This window comes from Chaetodon auriga, chromosome 17 (genome assembly GCF_051107435.1).
Source record: "Chaetodon auriga isolate fChaAug3 chromosome 17, fChaAug3.hap1, whole genome shotgun sequence".
In the NCBI taxonomy this organism is placed as follows: domain Eukaryota; kingdom Metazoa; phylum Chordata; class Actinopteri; order Chaetodontiformes; family Chaetodontidae; genus Chaetodon; species Chaetodon auriga.
The window spans coordinates 10728156-10748980 of NC_135090.1; the positions used below are offsets into that span (position 1 = coordinate 10728156).

General features: G+C 43.3%; 2 protein-coding genes across 27 annotated transcripts in view; one reads left to right on the forward strand and one right to left on the reverse strand.

Moving 5' to 3' along the window:
* Positions 1-9163, reverse strand: part of dync1i1a (dynein cytoplasmic 1 intermediate chain 1a) — a 45924-nt gene extending 36761 nt beyond the window's left edge. For 2 of the 22 annotated variants that reach the window (XM_076754657.1, XM_076754655.1), the window contains exons 1-8: positions 8894-9032; positions 7752-7885; positions 7377-7491; positions 6243-6381; positions 5328-5354; positions 5164-5205; positions 3749-3808; positions 3372-3487 (exon numbers count right to left, since the gene is read on the reverse strand). In XM_076754657.1, the coding sequence (XP_076610772.1) occupies positions 3372-3487; positions 3749-3808; positions 5164-5205; positions 5328-5354; positions 6243-6381; positions 7377-7491; positions 7752-7871 (619 nt within the window). In that variant the 5' untranslated portion in view covers positions 7872-7885; positions 8894-9032. Of the gene's footprint in view, positions 1-3371; positions 3488-3748; positions 3933-5163; positions 5206-5327; positions 5355-6238; positions 6382-7376; positions 7492-7751; positions 7947-8893 lie in introns of those variants that run through there. The other 20 variants (XM_076754674.1, XM_076754673.1, XM_076754672.1 and 17 more) reach the window with 16 other exon arrangements.
* Positions 9164-9214: 51 nt separating this feature from the next.
* On the forward strand, positions 9215-19659 carry pdk4 (pyruvate dehydrogenase kinase, isozyme 4). Of its 5 annotated transcripts, XM_076754682.1 has the most exons (13): positions 9215-9506; positions 10870-11332; positions 11865-12006; positions 13439-13510; positions 14734-14918; positions 15224-15313; positions 15788-15865; positions 16467-16543; positions 16644-16742; positions 16943-17056; positions 17372-17485; positions 17688-17808; positions 18353-19659. In XM_076754682.1, the coding sequence occupies exons 2-13, from the start codon at positions 11215-11217 to the stop codon at positions 18355-18357; spliced, it is 1215 nt and encodes a 404-aa protein (XP_076610797.1). In that variant the 5' UTR covers positions 9215-9506; positions 10870-11214; the 3' UTR covers positions 18358-19659. The 5 variants fall into 5 exon arrangements, 4 of the variants coding, with proteins under 4 accessions (XP_076610797.1, XP_076610799.1, XP_076610798.1 ...); XM_076754684.1 differs by lacking the exon at positions 10870-11332 and having other exon boundaries at positions 9220-9506; XR_013078411.1 differs by lacking the exon at positions 9215-9506 and having other exon boundaries at positions 10987-11332; positions 14734-14944.
* The last annotated feature ends 1166 nt before the right edge of the window (positions 19660-20825 follow it).

The window sequence follows — 20825 nt, forward strand, 5'->3', positions numbered from 1 at the left end:
CAGGTGAAAAGCTCATAGTCAATTTGAAATACAAGCCACTTCTCTGCACAAGAGGCATGAAACGCCAACCACCCAACACACACTTTATTTGACCTCAGTAGGTTAGGTTACTATCACACACCGCATTAGACCTCACTTTATTTCTCTGCTATGTCGTTAGACAAAGCTTCCATCCCTCACGACAAGCGTGTCCATTCATACCCATTAGGGTGGCAGTAAATAACTGGAGCCAACCGTGACTGGGGCTAATCTGATTGCCTGACACAATGGACACTCGGGACAGACAGATCAGTGAGCAGCCAATGGGAAAAGGAGCATACATAGACCAGCTACACATCACCGTTATAGGAAGTCAATTGGTCACGGAAATGAAAAAGCCATATTATTAAATGTTTTAAATGAGAGTCACACACACACAAACTCCATGGGAGCTTTAAAACACAAACTCCTGTGTCGAGGATGTCCACGCACAAAGTCAGATCAAATCAATCCAATCTGATGAAGCTGTGTTCAGTCTCCTGCACACGCACTCCAACAACGCACACTCACGTCACACACACGCAGCCAGCCACCCTGGACAGAGGGGCAGACGTGAGAACTGGGCAGGTCAGAAGTTCATGAGGAGAAGGAGCCATGAGAGAATCCCTGAGTCATCCGTCAGTGATTTAAAGTGATTATGATGAGACCACACTTACGCTTCCTTTCACACACACTCAATGTTAATATTACAGTTTTAATGTGAAACCGCCGGCTCTTATATTAAGAGTCATCAAGCAAATTCAGGCCCTTTTGATAACAATGAATCTAGCCATAGAGCATATCTGGCGTATAAAAAAAGCATCAACTGGTCAATTGGGACCTTCACAATTATAATAGAAGCACTGTTGAAATTATCCTTAAACACAATAAACTAACTCACACAGAGGTTTAAAAACAGACACAGAAATCCTCCCATAGAGCTTTATGTAATCCCGAGACACACCACCATCATTAAGACAACACATTTATTCTTCTGTTCAGTCCTCCGCAGCGGCCAGCTGTCTTTCTCCCCCCACTAAATTCCACTCTTTCCCACTCTACTCTACTCTTTTCTCTCTGTACATCATATGTGTTTAAAGACAACAGAGAGGTAGAATTAGCTGCTAACTTTACATAAGAGTTTGGCCCCGGTCAGACCCTGAGGGTTAAGATGGAAGGCAGGAAGGGAGGCATGACAGATGCATTCAGATTCTGTATTCATATGTAGATACAGTACCTGTTTCTGGAAATGAATCCCTGTACAGCCATTAGTCTGTTTCTGTAAGATCTGTATGTGAAAAACACCAGGAGCTTCAAGGTGAGCCCACTCACACACATACATACTGGACACACACCTACTTTGGATATGTTCTATTTAATCCTGCAGTGGACCCAGGTTCCCAACCGTAAAGTTGGGCACAATAACATTTTGGGCAGTCACAAATAACCTCATGCATATTTAACTACAAGATTCAACAGAAATCCATAACCAGCTTTCATTGGCTGGTCACAACCTGTAGCTGCAAACTGAAAATGAGATGCGTGCGCTGTGCATGTTAGCTTCAGTAATCAACAAAAGGAACTGGCCTGAATAAACAGACAGCCAGAAGTGCAAGCAGGTGCTACCATCAGCCTCTTTCTCCAGACACACAAGCTTTGTGGTAGCCAGCAGAGGAAGGGTCTCCTAAGGCCAGGGTCGCCTCCCTGAAGACCACCACAGCTCTGCTCTGGCTCCCAGATGTTCTGAGACACACGCACACATGCGCGCGCACACACACACACACCATGGAGGCCTTCAGAAAAGCCTGAAAAGCTGGAAACAAACAAACTTAAATGGGCCGACATGCAGCACTGCTACAGCGACAACCAGCCACACAGTACGCATTTGTTTGTATGTATACACAGAACACTGGACCTGTACATAGCAACTACTGCATGTTTGTTTGTTTGCATGTTTAATTGTTAGTCTTTATCTCTTTACTGTAGAGCTGTTTGTTTGTATGTGTGTGTATATTGTTTTGGCACTCCATGCAGGTACACTGACAACCTTTGACAACTGGAGCTCTTGTTATGTACGAGCACACTTGGCCAAAAAAACTGATTCTGAGCCTGTTGTGAGTGTGTGTGTGTGTGTGCGTGCATGTGTATGTCTCCCAGAGCACATGTGTGAGTCAGTGCCTTTGCACTTGTTGAATAATGATCTATTCCTGGGTCTGTCAAGGAAATAGGGGGAGTTGAGGCGGGCCGTTTGGATGCTGATGAGGACAGACGTGTGTGTGTATGTGCGTGGGGCTTGCTGGTGGAGGAGGGCAGTGGAATCCACACCAGACCATCTATTATAATGACAGGAAGCAGGAAGTACAACCCCTTCACAGTCACATGGCTGCCAGCTGTCTTGGCAACTACAAGAAGGACGATAGAGAAGATGATAGGGAGCGTGTGTGTGTGCCTTTGTATGTGTGTGCCTTTGTATGTGTGTGTGTGTGTGTGTGTGTGTGTGTCTGACAGTCAGTTCAGATGAAGAGCGTGCAGGTGTAATAGTCGTTGTACATTCCTACACGTGAAGATGACGTTTCTGCATACATCTGCATTTGCAATATGACCAAAGTTCAATTTAGTGGAACAGCTACAACTGTCATCCGTCCAAATCTCCACCGTCTTTCGCCTCCAACAGAAAAATAATCAAATGTTTAGGCCTCGCACTTCCAACCACCAACGTTATGCCAAATGCAGCGCAGGACCAACCTCAGTTTTCACCATATGGATGTGTTTAGCGACTGCTGCTCAGCACACATGCGCACGCCCACTTGCAGACACACACGCATGCAAAAGTAACCTCACATGCAAACACACGCATACACACACATACACAAAAACACACTCTTTTTTTTTGCGTACCAAGTCCTGATGGAGTGAATGACAGCTTTTCCTATTGAGGAATACTAAACTGTCCGTAACGGTAGCTAATACAAGCAATTAAAAAGCTAAAAGCTGAATGATTTAAAGAATATGTAAACACACACACACACACACACACACACACACACGTATATCTTTAGGTGCACACAACACACATACACACAGCGATGCTCTAACATTCATAAGGAATCATCTTAGCTAAATTTCATCTGTCAGCCTCTAAGTCACTCCAGGTTTACAGGCTGTGAACTGGCTAACCGAAGGAGTATCAAATTCAACCGCGCAGCGACGACAATCATTGCAACGTGAAACCTTTTGTTGCCTCTCGTGACCTCTGGTGCCCCACGGACCCTAAAACAGCTTGAAACTTTGACTACAGATGATATTGAATGTCAAGAGGAGCCACTCACGCACACACATGCAGAAGTACTCACCTTCAGACAGGTGGGCTGTGAGTGGCGTCTGTGTCTCTTTGCTGTAAGAGACCACCTCTTTGGGAAGGAAGTCCACCTGTGTGATCTTAGAGGCCCCCAGCCTCTGCATCCTGCGCCTGGGTAACAGAGACAAGATGTTTCTATTAGCAGAATCATCCTGTGAATAAACCCACATAAAGTCCAATACATCTACATTTGGTTTTTAAAGTTTAAAATGAGTAGCATGCAGAGCCTTGTGTCTGTGGCCCTATATTTAAAAGACTGTATCATTAGAGTGGCCCCTAAAGGGACTATTAATAATTGTCGTGCACTGCCAAATAAGGTGTAGTGCTTATATTTTGTCAGACAGTGAACAAGAGGAGAAGAGGAAGATGTACCCAAGCTCAGAATCAGCCTGCAGCTGCAGCACAGAGGGGTCTGTGTCCCACTGCAGCGTCCTGATGTCACCAACAGGGGGGGCAAGAGAGGACATGCAAGTTTACAAAAGACACATAACACAAAGGCTGGCGCACATGTATGCGCACACGCACACACACTCTCACCCTCACCCACAGACCACTTATCTAGAGAACAGCTTAACGTGGGAATTCTCATCGAGTTTCATGCAGGTACTGTTAATGGAAAAATGTTTAGATAAGTGGATATAGCGTGGGAAGGCTATTAGGGAGACATTATATTTCATTAAACCTCAGTGTACTCTATATAATATATCTAATGTTTATTTAAAGATCTCTGTTCATCTCTTGTGATAGATTTCATGCTCTTCAGCCAGGAATCAACAAGTTGAAACACAAATACATTTAAGGACAAAAAAAAATGTCTCATTGTTGCACGGAAGAAGGTCAAAATGACTCATTTTCAGGGGGAAAACAATTTGAAAATGACAACTTTTAAATGCAGGAATCTCTGCAGAAATCATTATTTGGATTTGTTTTTTAATCGTCTAAAACATCCGAACATTTTTTTTTCCCCTTTTGTGTGACATTCTTTGTCTTGATGTTTCATATGCAAATTTGTGCCAGCTGATACATGAAGACCATGAGCCATATATCCGGCAACAGGACTTCCATCTCACACCCACAGCACGACATATTCACAGGACAACACTCAGCATATGAAAACCAAAATCAGAATGCATTTGGAAAGATTTTGCTTGCTCGACATACATGACAACGTACTTGCCATGCATGATCAATGAGTGTGACAAACCATCAGGAACTTGCTGAGCTCATTCAGTGCATTTGCGGTAGGAATCGCTGGGCCACAGGGAAATCAAACAGCAAGCGAGACCTAGAGAGTTTTATGGCAACTTGGTTGAAATCTACCCGCTGTGAAAGGATAACGCTTCAAACATCACTACACTTTTTGATGATACCTTTTAGGGCCAGTGAACACGCCCGTTAGACCTTCAGCCTGTGCCACCCAGCGCTGGGTGAGAGTGGCAAGGCATTTCTTAAGCCTGACAGACCGGCTGTTTCACAGTAACATCGATGACACTTTAAGCAGCGGATTGTCAACTCTGTGAAAGCTGAAGTGACTTCTGTGGCTCAACTCGTGCTAGCAGAAATCTTTCGAGCTGGTATTAAGGGAGACAGTAGGCAGGACGTCGCCAGGGTAGAGCTGAGAAACAAAGGAAAGAGGGGCGCTGCGCTGTTTTGATCTTCTAAATCAGGATGGGAACATATCGCTAAGACCACTGACAACACTGTGGGCGGCTCTCTGTGTTCACATGAGGGTAAACTCAACTAAAGAAAAGGGGAGGGGGGGGGGGCCTGGATTTGAAAATGCTTACCTTGAGCTCTGTGCTTGGAACTTGTTTTTAGAGAAACCTGACCTAAGAAGGGACACACACATACACAGCCACAAATGGAGAAGCTCAAAATGGCATGCCATCATCCAGGGTGGATTTGGGGGGGAGGAAAAAAAAAAAACCTTTCATTCCAGACACTAACTCACCAATTTGTAAAATCCAATTGGTAAAATCTAAAAAAAGAAACAAAGAGTCTATAAGAGAATTTATTTCTGATCAGAACTGTCCTGAGTTCCAGCACATTCGTCGTCCCCAATTCCACCCCTGGCCACACCAGAACAACACATCACTAGTGACCCCTGAGGGCATCACTCACTCGCTGACCTCTACAGTCAGCAGCACCATTACAAAGCAAATGGAAAGCGCTTGATGACCACTCTATTCCCAGCTGCAGGTTTGATTCACCAGAGCAGCCATGTGCAGAACTGGTCTGGTTTGTTATGAGATAAATGAGCATGTATGGCACATGCATGTGGCCTAGTAAGCACTGTGAATACATCGCTACAAAACAGTGACAAAGGGGGGAAAAGCTCACTTTGTCACAGCTACTAAGCTTTACAGCAAATGCAAGGGTAATGGCTCCATATTCAAAACATATGTCATAAACCGGCTCACTAAGGCTGCTCTCTGAAGGTTTATCAAATAATAGATAGTATCTGGACATTAACATCTCTCTGTATTTTCAAACAGACTTACCTCAAGATCAAAGTTAACTTCTCAGGGCGAGTTATGAGAAGCAACAAGCTGCACAGTGGTCATCAAAACACCACATGCCATGACAAGTGACAGATACCACATTCAAAACCTACACCGTTAGTGACACTCATCCTTACCTAAACCTGATGTGCCATTGACGAGAAAAGAAACAGAGTATATGTCAAAAGTATCCAAAAATATCCACACCCCAAAGAAGAGCATCTAATGCTGAGGTATTTCCACTGAGCTTTGGAATTTCAAAATGGATGTTTCTTTACCCAAACCCAAGAAAAAGAGGAGTGAATAAGACCCATGAATGAAGGAAACCCTGACACTGACACTTTGGTTTGAAGATTCTGGCCTACCTGCTTGCCGCTCCCCCGTCAGCTGAATCCTGGCTCCCCGTCTCACTGGGTGTGCTCACTGATTTGGAGGGGGACACAGGGGTCGGGACTAAATAATGAAGATAACATGAGTCTAACATTAACGGCTGCAAAGAATGGACTGCTCAACAAAATCGGGATGAAAAGCAAGTAGTGAAAACGAGTGATGGACAAATCAAAGAAATGATTAAAAGAAAGGAGAGGGAAGGCAGGGCATCAAATGCATTGTTGACTCCGGGTTTATTCTTATTTATTTGAACTCAGCTTCACTTGAAGATGCATTATAAATAACTTAAGCTAATGACAGACATGGCAGTGACCCAATTTTGAGGAGTTGAGGGTGTTGTTACGATGTCAGACCACTAGAGAACAGTGCTCCCAAAAGCTTGCTGGAAGTGACAGACACCCTGGAGATACAGTAATCTAGCAGATCTGTGCACAAGCAAAGGGGAAATACTTTTTGAGTAGCACACTTTTCTAAATTCATGTGGGCTAATTAGAAATAGATTCTTTCAATCACATTTCAGGATAAAAATACCATATGCGTCCAAATACCCTATTAGAAGATATGCAACTCTAGGTACACAGCAGAACAGAAAAGATGATAAAAGGGAGTTGTTATTAAAGTGTCACATCAAAGTAATAACAAAAAATGTCCAGCACACATCCAGCGACGTGTATGACGACTCATGGAATCAACTTAGGATAAAAAGACAGTGTTATCTGATGAAACCAGTTAAAATAGCATGTGTGACAAAGCTACTATGCTTGTTTAAAAAAAAAAGAAAAGAAAAAGAAAATGATATCATGCAGGGTCATGATGGCACAGATAATAACCTACTTTATCTGATCATTTCATTTTCAGTTAGGCAGGATTGCACTGATCACTTTCAGCAAATTACACACAAGTTAGGCTGCTGTGTGCTGATGACAGTCTAACTATGAAAGAGGTGCTCAGAGGTTTTTTTTTGGATGTAATTTTTGAAGTTTGGTGTAACTTGAGAACCACTTATGTTAGTTTTACTCCTTTACAACCTTTTGCTGCACAGTCAGAAGAGAACACTGAAAGAACATTTGAGGACTCATTCTGGTTTAGGGTATGAGAGTATTGTGTACCTAGAGGAGGCTCCGGTGAGATGCCGATACTCTGTAGCAGGGCCTCAGTCTCCCTGCGCTTACGGTCTAAGTCTGAATCCTCTGGGGTCATCTCTCTCTTCTGCTGGCTCTCTGACTGCTCAGGATACACAGGGGTTATGTCAGTTTTCGCACCGTGAGTTAAAACAAACAGCTAAGACGTGCACGTGCATGCACATTCTGATCAAAAATTCCAACACCAACCTTCTGCACACACAAAGATGTTTGTATGCACGCATGGACACACACAACCTCAGCCTTTTATGTGTCACGGCCTGACGAAAAGCAATCGAACACACAAACAGTACACACTAGAGTGCAATACAGTATGAGCGCCTGTGGTGTGAACTTACTCACTTTTTTCCTTACCTCTTTCTTCTTCCTCTCCTCCTCCTTTCTCTTTTTTTCCTCCCTGATTTGGGCGAGGCGCTGCTTCTTGCGCTCCAGCTCCGCTTTTAGGTCGCTTTTGTCCGACATGGTGTCCTACAGGGCTTCAAGGAAGGAAGGGGATCGGGCAGGAATGAGCCACGTCTGCCACTGTCACCGAACGCTCTTGTTTTCATTGTTACATGATACAGAATAGAGGAGTGGAGGTTTATCAAGTGAGCCGTCAGTGATGCTTCAAAAAAGCCACTGGGTGTGGCACTTCCAAGGACTTGATATTGATGAAACAGCTGTCAATACTAGGCCAGACTGAGCCGAGAGGGACTCTCACATCGCTGTGACACTTGCACCTATTCCTGCAGAACTAGTCCAGTGCATGCAGGCTATATTTAGCTTCTGTTCAGTTACATCAAGGGTTATCAAAAGACTCACCACATGTGACTGTAATGCACATAACAATTTGATGGCAATTGCATGGGAAAGGTTCAAAAGCTGAGCACTATTCAGACACGGTGAACATACAAAAAATGCAGGTTTAACATCTTAAGTGGCTTGGAAAGCATCCTTCATGCAGGCTTATTGTATCTGACTCACTGACAATGCTCTGAGTTATCATAGAAAGGTGGGCTACCTGTTTCTAGTAGTCTGCACCCTGACTAGTGATTGGCTGTGCATCAGGTCAGTGTCACATCTCTCAGACACAGCAAATGAATAGAGGACACTTGAACCTGGAGGCTTGAAAATGTCTGCCAAAGCTATTTAGGGCAATAACAGGGAAAACCATTAAGGTATATACGACATTATATCTTAATAAAAGAAGGAACTGTCACATACACTGTATAACCATTACAAAAAGCACAATAACCACATAGATAAATGTGTAAACAGGAAGAAAAACAAACCCATAACACGCTCGTTTAACTAACTGGCATTAGCAGGGCATAAATGCATTAGCAGCTAGCTAATCACAAATTTCACAGCATTTGCACTTACGTGGATGCGTTCAAGGCCTTGTCATAAATACTGTGGGTAATTCTGGTAACCAATAGCTAAAAAAGGGGGGTACATTTGATGGCAAATAAACGTATAACGCACTGTTGCTGCTTCACTCGTACCTCGTCCACTCGACCTGATATTGATGTGTCACCCGGCAAAGATGCTGTCTCACTGCTGCACCCCGAAAGAAAAAAAAAATCAATCGAGGCCTCTCGGGCACCACCGAAGAGGTCGTTTGAACCTTCTCGTGTGGCTATTGTTGACCCTGGTTTAAACAGAGCATTTCAGCGGTCGATGACCCAAATAATACACAAAACAGGTGCACAGCACGCCGATACATCCCTAGGAGGAGTAGGATGATGCTGAAGAGAGGAAATCCCACCTCCTTTGACACGCACCGTCATTGTCTCGTGGCTTTTGCAACGCCGCCATCTTCTGGCCATTTGGAGAAATGCGTTGGAGGAGCCAACACTGAGTAAGGTAACATGTTGATACTTTTCAGGCATTACTTGACCGTAACACACCGTCTGTTATTTTCCTTCGACGGGTAAAGAGGCTCGAACTCGTGGTTGAACGTCTGGTGAGCTTTAGTTGGGAGCCCATTGATATTTAGCTAAAAAGTAAAGCGGCGGCAGGTACTCTGGTCGATTAGCAGATGCAACAGCTGATCCACATTCGTCTCTAATGAAGACCTGCACTGAGAAATCTGCTTTTGTTAGCGGACTAATCTCGGTAAGCGCTTAAAAGTTAAATAATGTAAACGTATTTCGGGTAGCTCGTCGGTAGGGGATGCTGTAATTCTGTCATTTTACAGCACGTTGGACGTCGTAAGAAGACTCCGTCACTGCTAAAGCTGTGAATAATAATAGTAATAATTCTTCTTCTTCTTCTTCTTCTTCTTCTTCTTCTTCTTCTTCTTCTGCTCTTTCTTCTTCTTCTTCTTCTTCTTCTTCTTCTTCTTCTTCTTCCTGATGTCATTCATTATTGACTGTCGATATTTTCTTTTTAACGTCTTGTTTGGTTAGTTTGTCCACTCTTTCATTGCAGCATGCCCATATGAGCAGGAACCCAAATGAATGTGACCTCAGAGCCTTGTATTGTTGTTACTATATATATATTTGATGATAACATTATCTGTTACGAGGTCGTTCGGTCCGTTGGTAAACACCTGTAATAGTTTGTATGTTTACATTCATTTATAACTAATTAACTCGCTCACTAAATCTGTATTTTTATGTGTTGCCTTAATTTGACGTCATTGTACCAACACATTTTCTAGTAACCACACAGGGATTATAGGCTGTTGGACAGCTGGACAAAACTCCTTTTCATATACTCCTAAGTCTCTTGCTGCTGTTCAGGCAAACCTTGATTTTGGAGTTTTCTCCAGTTCCCAGCAGGCCTATGCCACTCTTTTGGATTGGTGTTTATCATGTAAAACTTCTGCCTCTTCCCTTCTTTCTAATCACCCCTCACACCTCTTCTACTAGAGTCGTGCTCCCAACAAAGTCACAAATCTTACCCAGTATGTCATTTTTGTATTATTGTCCTACTAATGCCTGAGCTTTTTTTTGTATTGTTTCATGTGCTCAAAATTCTGTTCATTGGTTTAAATGCCCTATCACAGCTTCTGTACACCTTTACTCTTAGAGATGGGTATCACTGTAGCTGTTCTAATACCTTATCTTTGAGTGCCTATGGTCATACTACTATTAATATGATTGAGACATTATCACTGTCGTCTTAGTCTTCCTTAGTTTTCCCAAACAACCATTTCTCATCCCTGTTCACTTCAGTCAATGAATGTTTATTTTACATAAAACTGGATAATAGTCACTACCTACCATGGAACCACGAAATGTTTTTGCATGAAGAATGACTGAAACCATTACCAATATATTAAACTGATTTCATGTCAGCTGACTAATCGTCTCAGTTCCACTTGTATATACTTCTGGGTATTTTTTTTTTCTAATAAGGCATCATATTTTATAATCACTTCGTATGTTTTGTATGAAAAAATAAGGGGAAATGTAGTTGATTACACTCCACCACAGTTTATATTAGACTGATTCATATTATTCCTTCCTTTCAGCTACGCTTCAACCGCATACGCCAGTGCCAGGAAACTGCGCTCTCATTGGTACATTTTAACGTCAATCCCTCCTCGTCACCGCCCAACAACATTACACGTAGATCAGCGGTGAAAGTCGCATTTGAAGGGCAGTACACAGTTTGCGAGGATGGAAGGAGACTGTCCGAGGAAAGCAGACATGAGGAACTCGTAGCCAGCGTCCTTGAAGATGTTAATGTAGCCAAAGTTTTCCTGCGCCGAGCTTTAGCCCTGCTAGCTTAACAGTTGTCAAACTGGAGCGGACTGAGGAAAGAAAGGACGGCTTGTGTCTGATTCACTGACAGTCTGGGTCTGCAGAAGGAGAAAATGAAGTTCGCTCAGTTTTTGCTGAAAAACGGCTCCGTTGCTGGAATACCGAAACAAGTGGAGAGGTTTTCTAAGTTTTCTCCCTCCCCCTTGTCCATGAAGCAGTTCCTTGACTTTGGTAAGCGCTTCGAGTTGTATTGTTTTGATCGGACATTGCTCGTTGCCTCTTTCCCACACTCGAGGCAGTTGCGCAACTCAAGTTATTGTCTTTGTTTGTGGCAGACTTCGCAGTTCACAGGTCATCGACAGACAACCTCAGGCACAGCACACATGCAGACAGATGATAGTCCAGTTTCTCCTGTTCCGTGGGTGCGTGGTTGTGAAATGCCCACCCTGAACTTGGTGTTGGGTGACTGACTTCATCAAACAATAGTGACGCTGTGGACACGACTGAGCCCCGCAGTGATCAACAGAAGAAACACTAAAACGCTGATGTGGTTGATCCCTGCACTGACCCACATGACCTCTCATGTTTCTGCTACCTCAGCAAAAAAGAAAAAGAAAAAAAAAAAAAACACTGCAAAAGATGTTTTGATCATGGTATAAGACAGCGTGTCCACAAACAATCCAGGACAGGCTTCCTCCTGGGTCAAAGATGGATGCTTGCTCAGTCATTTCCCCCCTTGTCTCTGTCCCTCATGTGACTGCAGGCTCAGCCAATGCATGTGAGAAGACCTCCTTTGTGTTCCTGCGGCAGGAGCTTCCTGTCAGACTGGCCAACATCATGAAGGAAATTGATTTCCTCCCTGACAAGCTCCTCAACACTCCATCCCTCAAGCTCCTCACCAGCTGGTAAGATTTCAAGTCCCTGAATGACCCGTTATACAAGGTCATTCAGGGACCGGTTCTTGTTTAAGCAGCGGACAGTTATTAAACAGTTGTATCTGGGTCATTTACATCCTCTCCTTTGTCCCTCTCAAAGCATACCCTTGTAGAGTATTCCAGCCTTCTGATATTTAGCTTCAAAGATAAAATAGATCCTTTTTGTATGCACTTTGCCTCCTTTAGTTTTCGCTAATTCAGCTCGTCACACTTACAGCTGTGACCTGATGAAAACACTGCTGCTGAATTTGTCAAAGGTCATGTGATGTGTTGTCACTCCCCTCCTGCAGCTGGTGTCTGTGCACTCACTGGCTCCTGATCTGGGAACATGCTTTATGGACTTTGTTTTACATAGATTAGGCCAACCGCGCAGTCCCTGTCATGTTATTCTTATGTAATTTACCCCAATAGATTATGTGTAAACTCCGATTTCATGTTTTTACCACAAAGATGCAGCACAGATTTTGAATTGAGAGGAATGCATGTGACACAAGTTCGAGCTTTTCGTTCCTGTGGGCAGGAGGCTCAGCAGGTAGGGTTATAGCAGCATGTGTGAATCTGTGGCCACACACACATTTCAAGGGACAAGGTGTACATGCTCTGCAGAGTGAAAGGCTGCAGCTCAAGTACACGTGTGTATGTGTAAGGATATTTACATCTGTTTTAGATTTTTTTTTAGGTCCCATATGTCCAGCCTGGATGTATGGGAAGAGGTTGACACCAGTGACTGTTGGATTCAACATTCTGCTGTCTTTTACTTCCAGTTTTCACTGTATACAGCAGAGAAATACTGCTAGCTGTAGGAGAGCTCCCAGCATTCAGATTCGAATGGAAACGTTATGCCTCGTACTATCTGGTACCGCCCTATTGGTGTGACATTAAGACAGGGTAACAACAAGGTCATCACCCCACCCCCACTCTTTTCAGATGAGCCACCATAGCGTCTATATTTGGCCATGCACCTCCTGGACTCTGGCTTTCTCTTCCCACTACTGCAGAGCGTTTTGGATTGCCAGCAGAAGAGTTGATCTATCACTTGTTCATGTTGTCGGCCGGGGCAGAGGGGGGCCCGCTCTTGATATTTCCTGGCAAGCTTGTGCAAGTACAAGTCGCGAAATAGTGTAATCTCAAGATGTGCTGTACATCTGTTGGCATGATGGGACTTGATCCAAAATTTGAGAGCCGAAGGTCAGCTGAGGGACAAACTGAGCGACGCAGAAATCGCAGCCACACTGCTGTTCACCTTTCACCCAGTTTTCCTCATGGTGAGACAGCGCCCAAGAGAGTGTGATTCAGTGAGCTCAGCACTTCATCCACTGGCCTACAGATAAAGTCTGAAGTTTAGCATTCTGTGAATTGGCTAGACTTCAGTATGTTTATGCTGTCCTTTTGTGTCCACCAGGTATTCACAGAGTTTGTTGGAGCTTGTCAATTTTTTAGAAAAGGATCCAGATGATAAGGACGTCCTGACGAGGTGAGGCATGTACAGACGCTTTCCAGCATATAAGCATATTGCACATGTAGGGCTTAAGAACGTCTGGTGTGATCAGACTCCGTATTACAGACAGCTGAAAATCTAAACTCTGTTGTGTTAACAGCTGCAGTCACATTTTTCACGCTGACATACCTTGTACAGCTCCTGAAGGCCACTGTCAGACTCAAAGATAGACGATTAATTCCAGTGTTACTCAAGAGGCTCCATTAAGTTAATGCTCCACCGTGTCAGCGAAATCTCAAATAAAGAGGAATAGCAGCTTCATGCAGCTCAATAACAGCGATATAAGTCCTTTAATTTGGAATAATTAGTCCTGTGTATTCAGTGCACATTTCAGTATTTGCTACTTGGGTGTGGACTTCTGATCATGTTCCATCTGTCAGAACTCTTACTGCTTTCAATGGGGTGTCTTCAAATTGATGATTGAATTAGTGCTGTTAGAAGTAGCACTGCTGCAGCCACCAGTGGACACTCCAGCTCTTCAAACAGAAGGTTAACCTGACTGTTTATGCTCTCCTGTTGAAGTAGCTCTAGTAAATAGTGCATAATGAGAGGAGGATGATGCTTGTTTGAGCGACAAGTTTTTTAATGCCAGTTACAGTCCTGATGTAAAAAGAGTTGGGACGCTGCGTAACATAGAAATAAAACAGAATGTGATAACTCGCTAATCCCTTTTGACATATACTCAATTGAAAACAGCACAAAGACAATATATTTAAAGTTTTACCTCATCAGCTTCATTGATTTTTGTAAATATCTGCTTATTCTGCATTTGATGCAGCAACATGTTTCAAACACGTTGGGACAGGAGCAAGAAAAGACTGGGAAAGTTGTCTAATGCTGCAAAAACACCTGTTTGGAACATTCCACAGGTAAACAGGTTCATTGGTAACAGGTGATAGTATCATGATTGGGTAGAAAGGGGCATCCTGGAAAGGCTCAGTCGTACACAAGCGAGGACAGAGCGAGGTTCAACAGTCTAATTGTATAAAGGACATTACTAAATGGACTCGGGGACACTTACTGTCAGTAAACTGCTTACTTGCAACTGACTGCATTCTGTTTTTGTTTACATTTTACACCACATCCCAGCTTTTCATGTGCTTTGTTTAGCAGATGTGTGCCCAGCGCTAATATTCTGATAAACATGGTGTACTTCTTACCTTCACATACTCACACGTCCGTCACGTCTTTGCCCTCAGCTTCACACAGACTCTGGTGAACATCCGGAATCGACACAACAACGTGGTGCCCACCATGGCTCAGGGTGTGGTGGAGTACAAGGACGCCTTTGGTGTGGACCCCGTCACCAACCAGAACGTTCAGTACTTCTTGGACCGCTTCTACATGAGCCGCATCTCAATCCGCATGCTCATGAACCAGCACAGTCAGTATAGCACTCAGTGGCTGACTGTGAGTTCAACACAGTTGCTCACACTCGAAGCTCATGTCATCATATGAAGCTGAAAGTGCTGATCGTGCTTGAGAGCTAGCATGTCAGTGCGTTGAGGACAAGTGTGCATGTGTGGCTTTGTTAGCAATACATGTTTCCCACTGCACAGAACTCACTCAACTTGAGTCTTACTTTATATTTGATTAAATACTCACAAGTACAATCTCTATGCACAGTGAACTGTGTGTATATGTTTGGGTTTTTTGAGTCACACACGTTTGTTGCCCTGTGCCCTGCAGCATTAATCTTCGACGGCAGTGTGAACCCAGCCCATCCCAAACATATCGGCAGCATTGACCCCAGCTGTGATGTTGTGGAGGTAGTAAAAGGTAATGAATGATCTTCCTCGGCTCCATTACTGCTGTCTATACACACACATACATACACACAGTCTACCACAGCCATAACCACTACTCGCCAAACCCTGAACCTTAACCCAAGCCTTCACCCTAAAATGTATTGATTTACAATATGGGGACTCTGGTGGTGATGACTATGACTATGTAAACAGATTTATGTTTCCATAACATGAGGAATACACATCCACACACACACAGGATGTGTTATCTACTTTCCACTGCTGTCTGTTTGTCCAGATCGATGACTGTTTTACCTCTTATTATCTGATGTTTTTAGAGTCAATATACAGTGGCAAGTGGGAAACGTTGAATTTTGTGTAACCTGGTTCACTAAAACATGTCCTCTGATATCGTTCAAACTTTCAGCATGAGTTGTCTCCGTTGTTGGACGTTCTTGCAGGGAAAAATAAGCACAGATGTTTTTCTTTGTGTTTCACTTTGTAGATGCCTATGAGACTTCAAAGATGCTCTGTGAGCAGTATTACCTGACCTCTCCTGACATGGAGATCACACAAGACAATTGTGAGTTATTGAAAACGAGCAAAATGTTTCTGTTTGGACATATTTCTTACCTGTTTGTCTAACAGTTACTCTTCCCTGTACTGCAGATTTCTTGTTTCGCCCAGTTATTTTCTGCTGTTGTTCTCCTGAAATTCAACTGGACCCTCTAGGATTAATCTTTGTTGCTTTAAGGGAGGTCCTTTGTGTCTGTGTCCTGTCAGCTGGGCCTGCCAAGAGACAGTGTCAGCGTTAGACATTCCTCAATTGAGAACATGACAACCTAAACAGAAATAGCGGGAGTGATTACATGATATAAATAAGACTTTATACGCTGTATGCAGTAATTTAATTGTAGCTTCGAGGAAAATGTGGTCATCAGTGGTACAATTTGTCCTAAGTTGAATCCATATACCTCATTCCTGCTGCAGTACGTCAGTCAGAACATGCACCACGGCTTTAAATATGAACTGTTCATACGTGGACAGCAGGTTCTTCGCAGATAATGTCAAGATAATATAGTTTTGTAAAGGCGTCGGTTGTCCAGAAGACGTGTCAGAGGTTTAACATAATTCTCATTTTCATTTTAGCATATAATTAAGCACTTATTAATGCTTTTTCACAGCCAAGAACCCTGACCAGCCCCTCCACATTGTCTATGTGCCATCCCATCTCTACCATATGTTATTTGAGCTTTTCAAGGTACAGTACCTAAAAAAAACCCCAAAACCAGATGCATGTTGTTCTCCACCACATGCCTGCTCACTCATTTTGTAACCCGCTGTGTGTGTTCTTGTGTCAGAACGCCATGAGAGCGACAGTAGAGACCCATGAGACGAGCCCAACGTTGCCCCCGATCAAAGTGCGAGTTTCACTGGGAAGTGAGGACCTCACTATCAAGGTGGCTGAGTGCACTGGGAGTTAAGATAGACCTTTGTACTAAAGTCAGTAGTGTGCACAGGGAATCATGGATAATCTGGTGTTAACATTATACTGACAAGTATTGTTTTACCATCATAAAGAGCTGATGAGGCCAGGGCCTGCTGGCAGAACAAATAGAGGACCCTTGTAAATCTTAACATACCTCTCCTTTATTTTTAGATGTCTGACAGAGGAGGTGGAGTCCCCCTGAGGAAGATTGAGCGTCTGTTCAGCTACATGTACTCCACAGCTCCCAGTCCAGTGCACGTAGACAACTCTCGCAATGCACCTCTGGTGAGCCTGCACCTGCTGCAAGACTTCAGCGTTGATGAGTGTCTCACTCTGCACACAATGAGTTACACGTCCACAAGATTAAAAATTAAATTGTAGTTCTCCCTGTGGTAAACAGATACTCGCACAACCGAGCATGGTTGCAAATTAGCTTATTACAAAAAGGAACGCAGTCAGCAATGATTAAACTGTACACACACGAGAAAGTGAAGCAAAACAGTTTTCACTTTTTGTTTTTATGTTGTAATAGTTTAAACCGGATAATCTGTATTTATACTGTAACCCGGTTATTTTTCCCTCCCTCCCTCCTTCCTTCAGGCTGGTTTTGGCTATGGCCTGCCCATCTCCCGTCTGTATGCCAAGTACTTCCAGGGAGACCTGCAGCTCTACTCTATGGAGGGCTACGGCACCTCAGCTGTCATATACTTGAAGGTGAAAGAACAGCACTACCTCCACACACTGACTGTGTCCTGTATGTACACATGTAAATGCACTGAACACATACTGGACTGACTGAGTGTTGGCAGATCTTTGCTGAGTTTTAATCAAGCACAGATGGAGCTTTGCAGGAAGCCCAGTGAGACACCTGGATCTGAATCCAAACTAATAAGTTCCCTTCTGCTCTGTATCACAGGCCTTGTCCTCAGAGTCAGTGGAGAGACTTCCTGTTTTCAACAAGTCAGCCTTACGACATTACCAGGCAGCCACAGAGGCCGATGACTGGTGCATGCCCAGCAAGGATCCAAGGAAACTGGGCAAGTATGAAAGGACTTGGTGATGGTGGCAGGAAGTGGAGGACGCTCTAAAGTAGTTTTAATTAAAAGAATAATAGGATTTAGAAGAAGGGGGTCCATGTTGGAAGAAAAGGATCAACTTGTACTGTAAGTAGGAGAAGGCACTAAATGTTTTAAGCATGTTGCTGGACCCGGACTTGTGTGAGAAAGGAGTCCATAACACTTTCAGAGAAACCCAGAGGGAGAAAAATGCTCCTTGTTGGCGTTAAGAATCAGATAAATTTAGCTCAACTATTACTGCCAGCCTCCAGGCAATCTAACCCAACAAATGCTCACCACGTGGAATTTCATTATGACAATTACAGGCTGCTAATGGTAATGGATTAAGTCAAGTATTAATCTCCCGTTGCCTCACTGTTCAGTTATTTAGCCGTAATAACATGGTTGCGCTTTGAAACAAGCATGCTAGCTGATTTGCGTATATGTTTCGTTTTGATTTCAAAATCTGAAGACTGGCGCTCCTTGGATAATTCAATTACTGGCTCATGTTGTGTTTTTGCATTAGGTTAAATGTGGATCGAGGCCCTGAAAAACCCAGCCAAAGCCAGCTACAGTGAAGTCACTTTAGTTACAGAGAATGGAAACATGTTCAATGACTCCAGCATAAACACAAAGGGAGCAAAGGCAGTTCCCCCACTTTTGTTCATGTAGGCATTTCACTCCTTGCAGTATTACCTCATTTCACACACACACAACTTCTGCTTTTCATGGCAGATCTCACACAACTACAGCATTTTTGAGACACTAGAAGAAGAATGTGCTCTAGCGATACCTGGTGTAAAATGAAATTATTTTATTATTCAAACAAATGCTCCATTTTTAGTCTTTTGGCTTCTTTCCTATGAGATGTAAACAAAGTGTGATCCTTTCAGTGGAGGGTTCTTTTTGCCAATAAATGACCTTGTGCCTTAGCCGTCTACACATTCAAGCTGAGATCATTTGTAAAAAATTTGATTATGAATATTGAGCAGTGTATTGAGACGTGTAGGCACGCGTTCATAGAGCAAAATTAGATGTGCCTTTCTGGTGAAGTGGAATTGTTAAAACGTAGTGTTGCAGCATTTTGAAGATAACCTGTACGGTTGAACTGTGAATAACTGTATGTGAATTGTTTGCTCAGTCATTTTCATCTGTTGAAACTGTCTGATGTGAAGCTAATCGCAGTAGGAACTGAACACCATACACACTTTGAATCCTTTTCCAAGAACGTTTTCATCCTTCTCAATGTTTGTGTGTTTTGTAATGATGCATGTGTTGTTTACTTAAAGGACCAGTGTGTGGGATTTAGTGGCAGTTAGAGGCGAGGCTGCAGATTGCAACCACGTGTGTCCCTTCAAGGCTACTGTAGAAACATGGCAGACTCTGTGGAAGAGGACCCGCTCTCTCTGTAGATATAAAGATGTTCTATGGTAACGAAACACGAGGATTGTTATTTTCAGGTGATTATGATGAAAAGATACGTATGAATATTCTGTTCCATTTCTGCCAGTAGATCCCCCTAAATCCTGCACACTGAACCTTTAAGTGACCTATTTTAGAGGAAGTGATGTTAAATATTGCACTGCAGAAAACTGTGCTTCAGCTTTCTGTTACGTGACATACTGTAAAGTCATCACCCTCAAATAAGTGTAGCACGTTAGGACGACACACACACACACACAGAGTGAAGTGTAGCAGACACATAGGAGCACCACAAACAGACGCCTAGACAATGCAAGCGGTATGGATCTCAGTGATATTGCCTTATCTTTATCTAACAGTATCTCATACTCTGTGTCCTCATTGCATACCTGTCATACAACCCAGATTCCACATGGGGCAGTGTGTAAAATGTAAATACAGACAGAATGTTGCTGCCATCAAATTCAGAATAAGCATATATTTACAAAAATCAATGAAGCTGATGAGGGAATGCATTAAATATATTATCTTTGATTTGAGTATGTGTCAAAAAGGATGAGCAAGTTATCCCATTCTGGTTAATTTACTTTACGCGGCGTCCCAACACGGCGGAGTCAGGGTTGAACTGTCATTCACTGTACTTCTCAAATCAGTTTTGAGAACTTGTTGATTCAATTTAGATTTTTAGGATTTGACACTGTATAGACATCACTGTCAAAGGCCAAGTGTCACTGCACTGAAGCTGTGGTTCACCACGAAAAGGACCAGAGAATGTAGAAAATAAAAACCTTGTTGAATCTATCAACATGTCGTCTCCTGTGGTCTTTATATAACTCAATCCTGTGTGAATGAACTTGTGTTCCTTTATGCAACATGAAAGAATTCAGGTGTCATTAAATCACAGTTAGGACCACAAAGACCAGCAACAAGAAATGAAAGGATTCCTAGTTGTCAGTTCCCTCACTCCCCCCCCCCCCCCCCCCCGACTCCCTTCTCTCCCCCCACGGCTTGTTTTCGGAAACTGCTCTGTGCGTCTGTCGCCGCGGCAGACACAGTCCAGTGGCTTTTTGTGGTCAGCTGCCAATAGGAGCAGAGAACAGGCTGTCCTGCTCTGTTTTGCCCCTTCATTAGTGTGCCCACATGTCGCGCTCCATTCTGCTTGTGTTGCTTCTCGTCTCTTTCAGTTCATGGAGGCATCATTGGCATGGCAGCGTTTACGCAAGCTCATTCTCTATTTTTCTAGAGAGAATAAAAGCAAAAATAAGATCACAGCAGTGTCAGAATCACTGCAGCGGATAATGTTCCCTCTGCAGAAGTTGTCTGGTACTCATCCAGACCCACGGAGCCACAACACAGATTCCATTTGGATCTATTTGCTTTGTTCATTGAAGTGTAAAAGAGATTTTCTCCAAACATTACTAAGCTACTCTCCTAATTTATACTTGAGAATAAATATTGGAGCTCCATCTTATTCTTGTGTTACTCAGTGTTAAACCCTTGTAGGCTTGCTGTCTCGGCTTGTGTGCATTAGTGCGCTCTCGTTCATTTCAGGCCTCCAGTGTTAAGCCTGATCATCT

Coding starts and splice junctions, on each gene's coding strand:
- pdk4 (XM_076754681.1), top strand. CDS start 11,215: ATGAAGTTCGCTCAGTTTTTGCTGAAAAACGGCTCCGTTGCTGGAATA. Junction 15,314..15,787: donor TGTTGTGGAGGTAGTAAAAG/GTAATGAATGAT, acceptor TTCACTTTGTAG/ATGCCTATGAGACTTCAAAG. Junction 16,743..16,942: donor GTGAGGACCTCACTATCAAG/GTGGCTGAGTGC, acceptor CTTTATTTTTAG/ATGTCTGACAGAGGAGGTGG.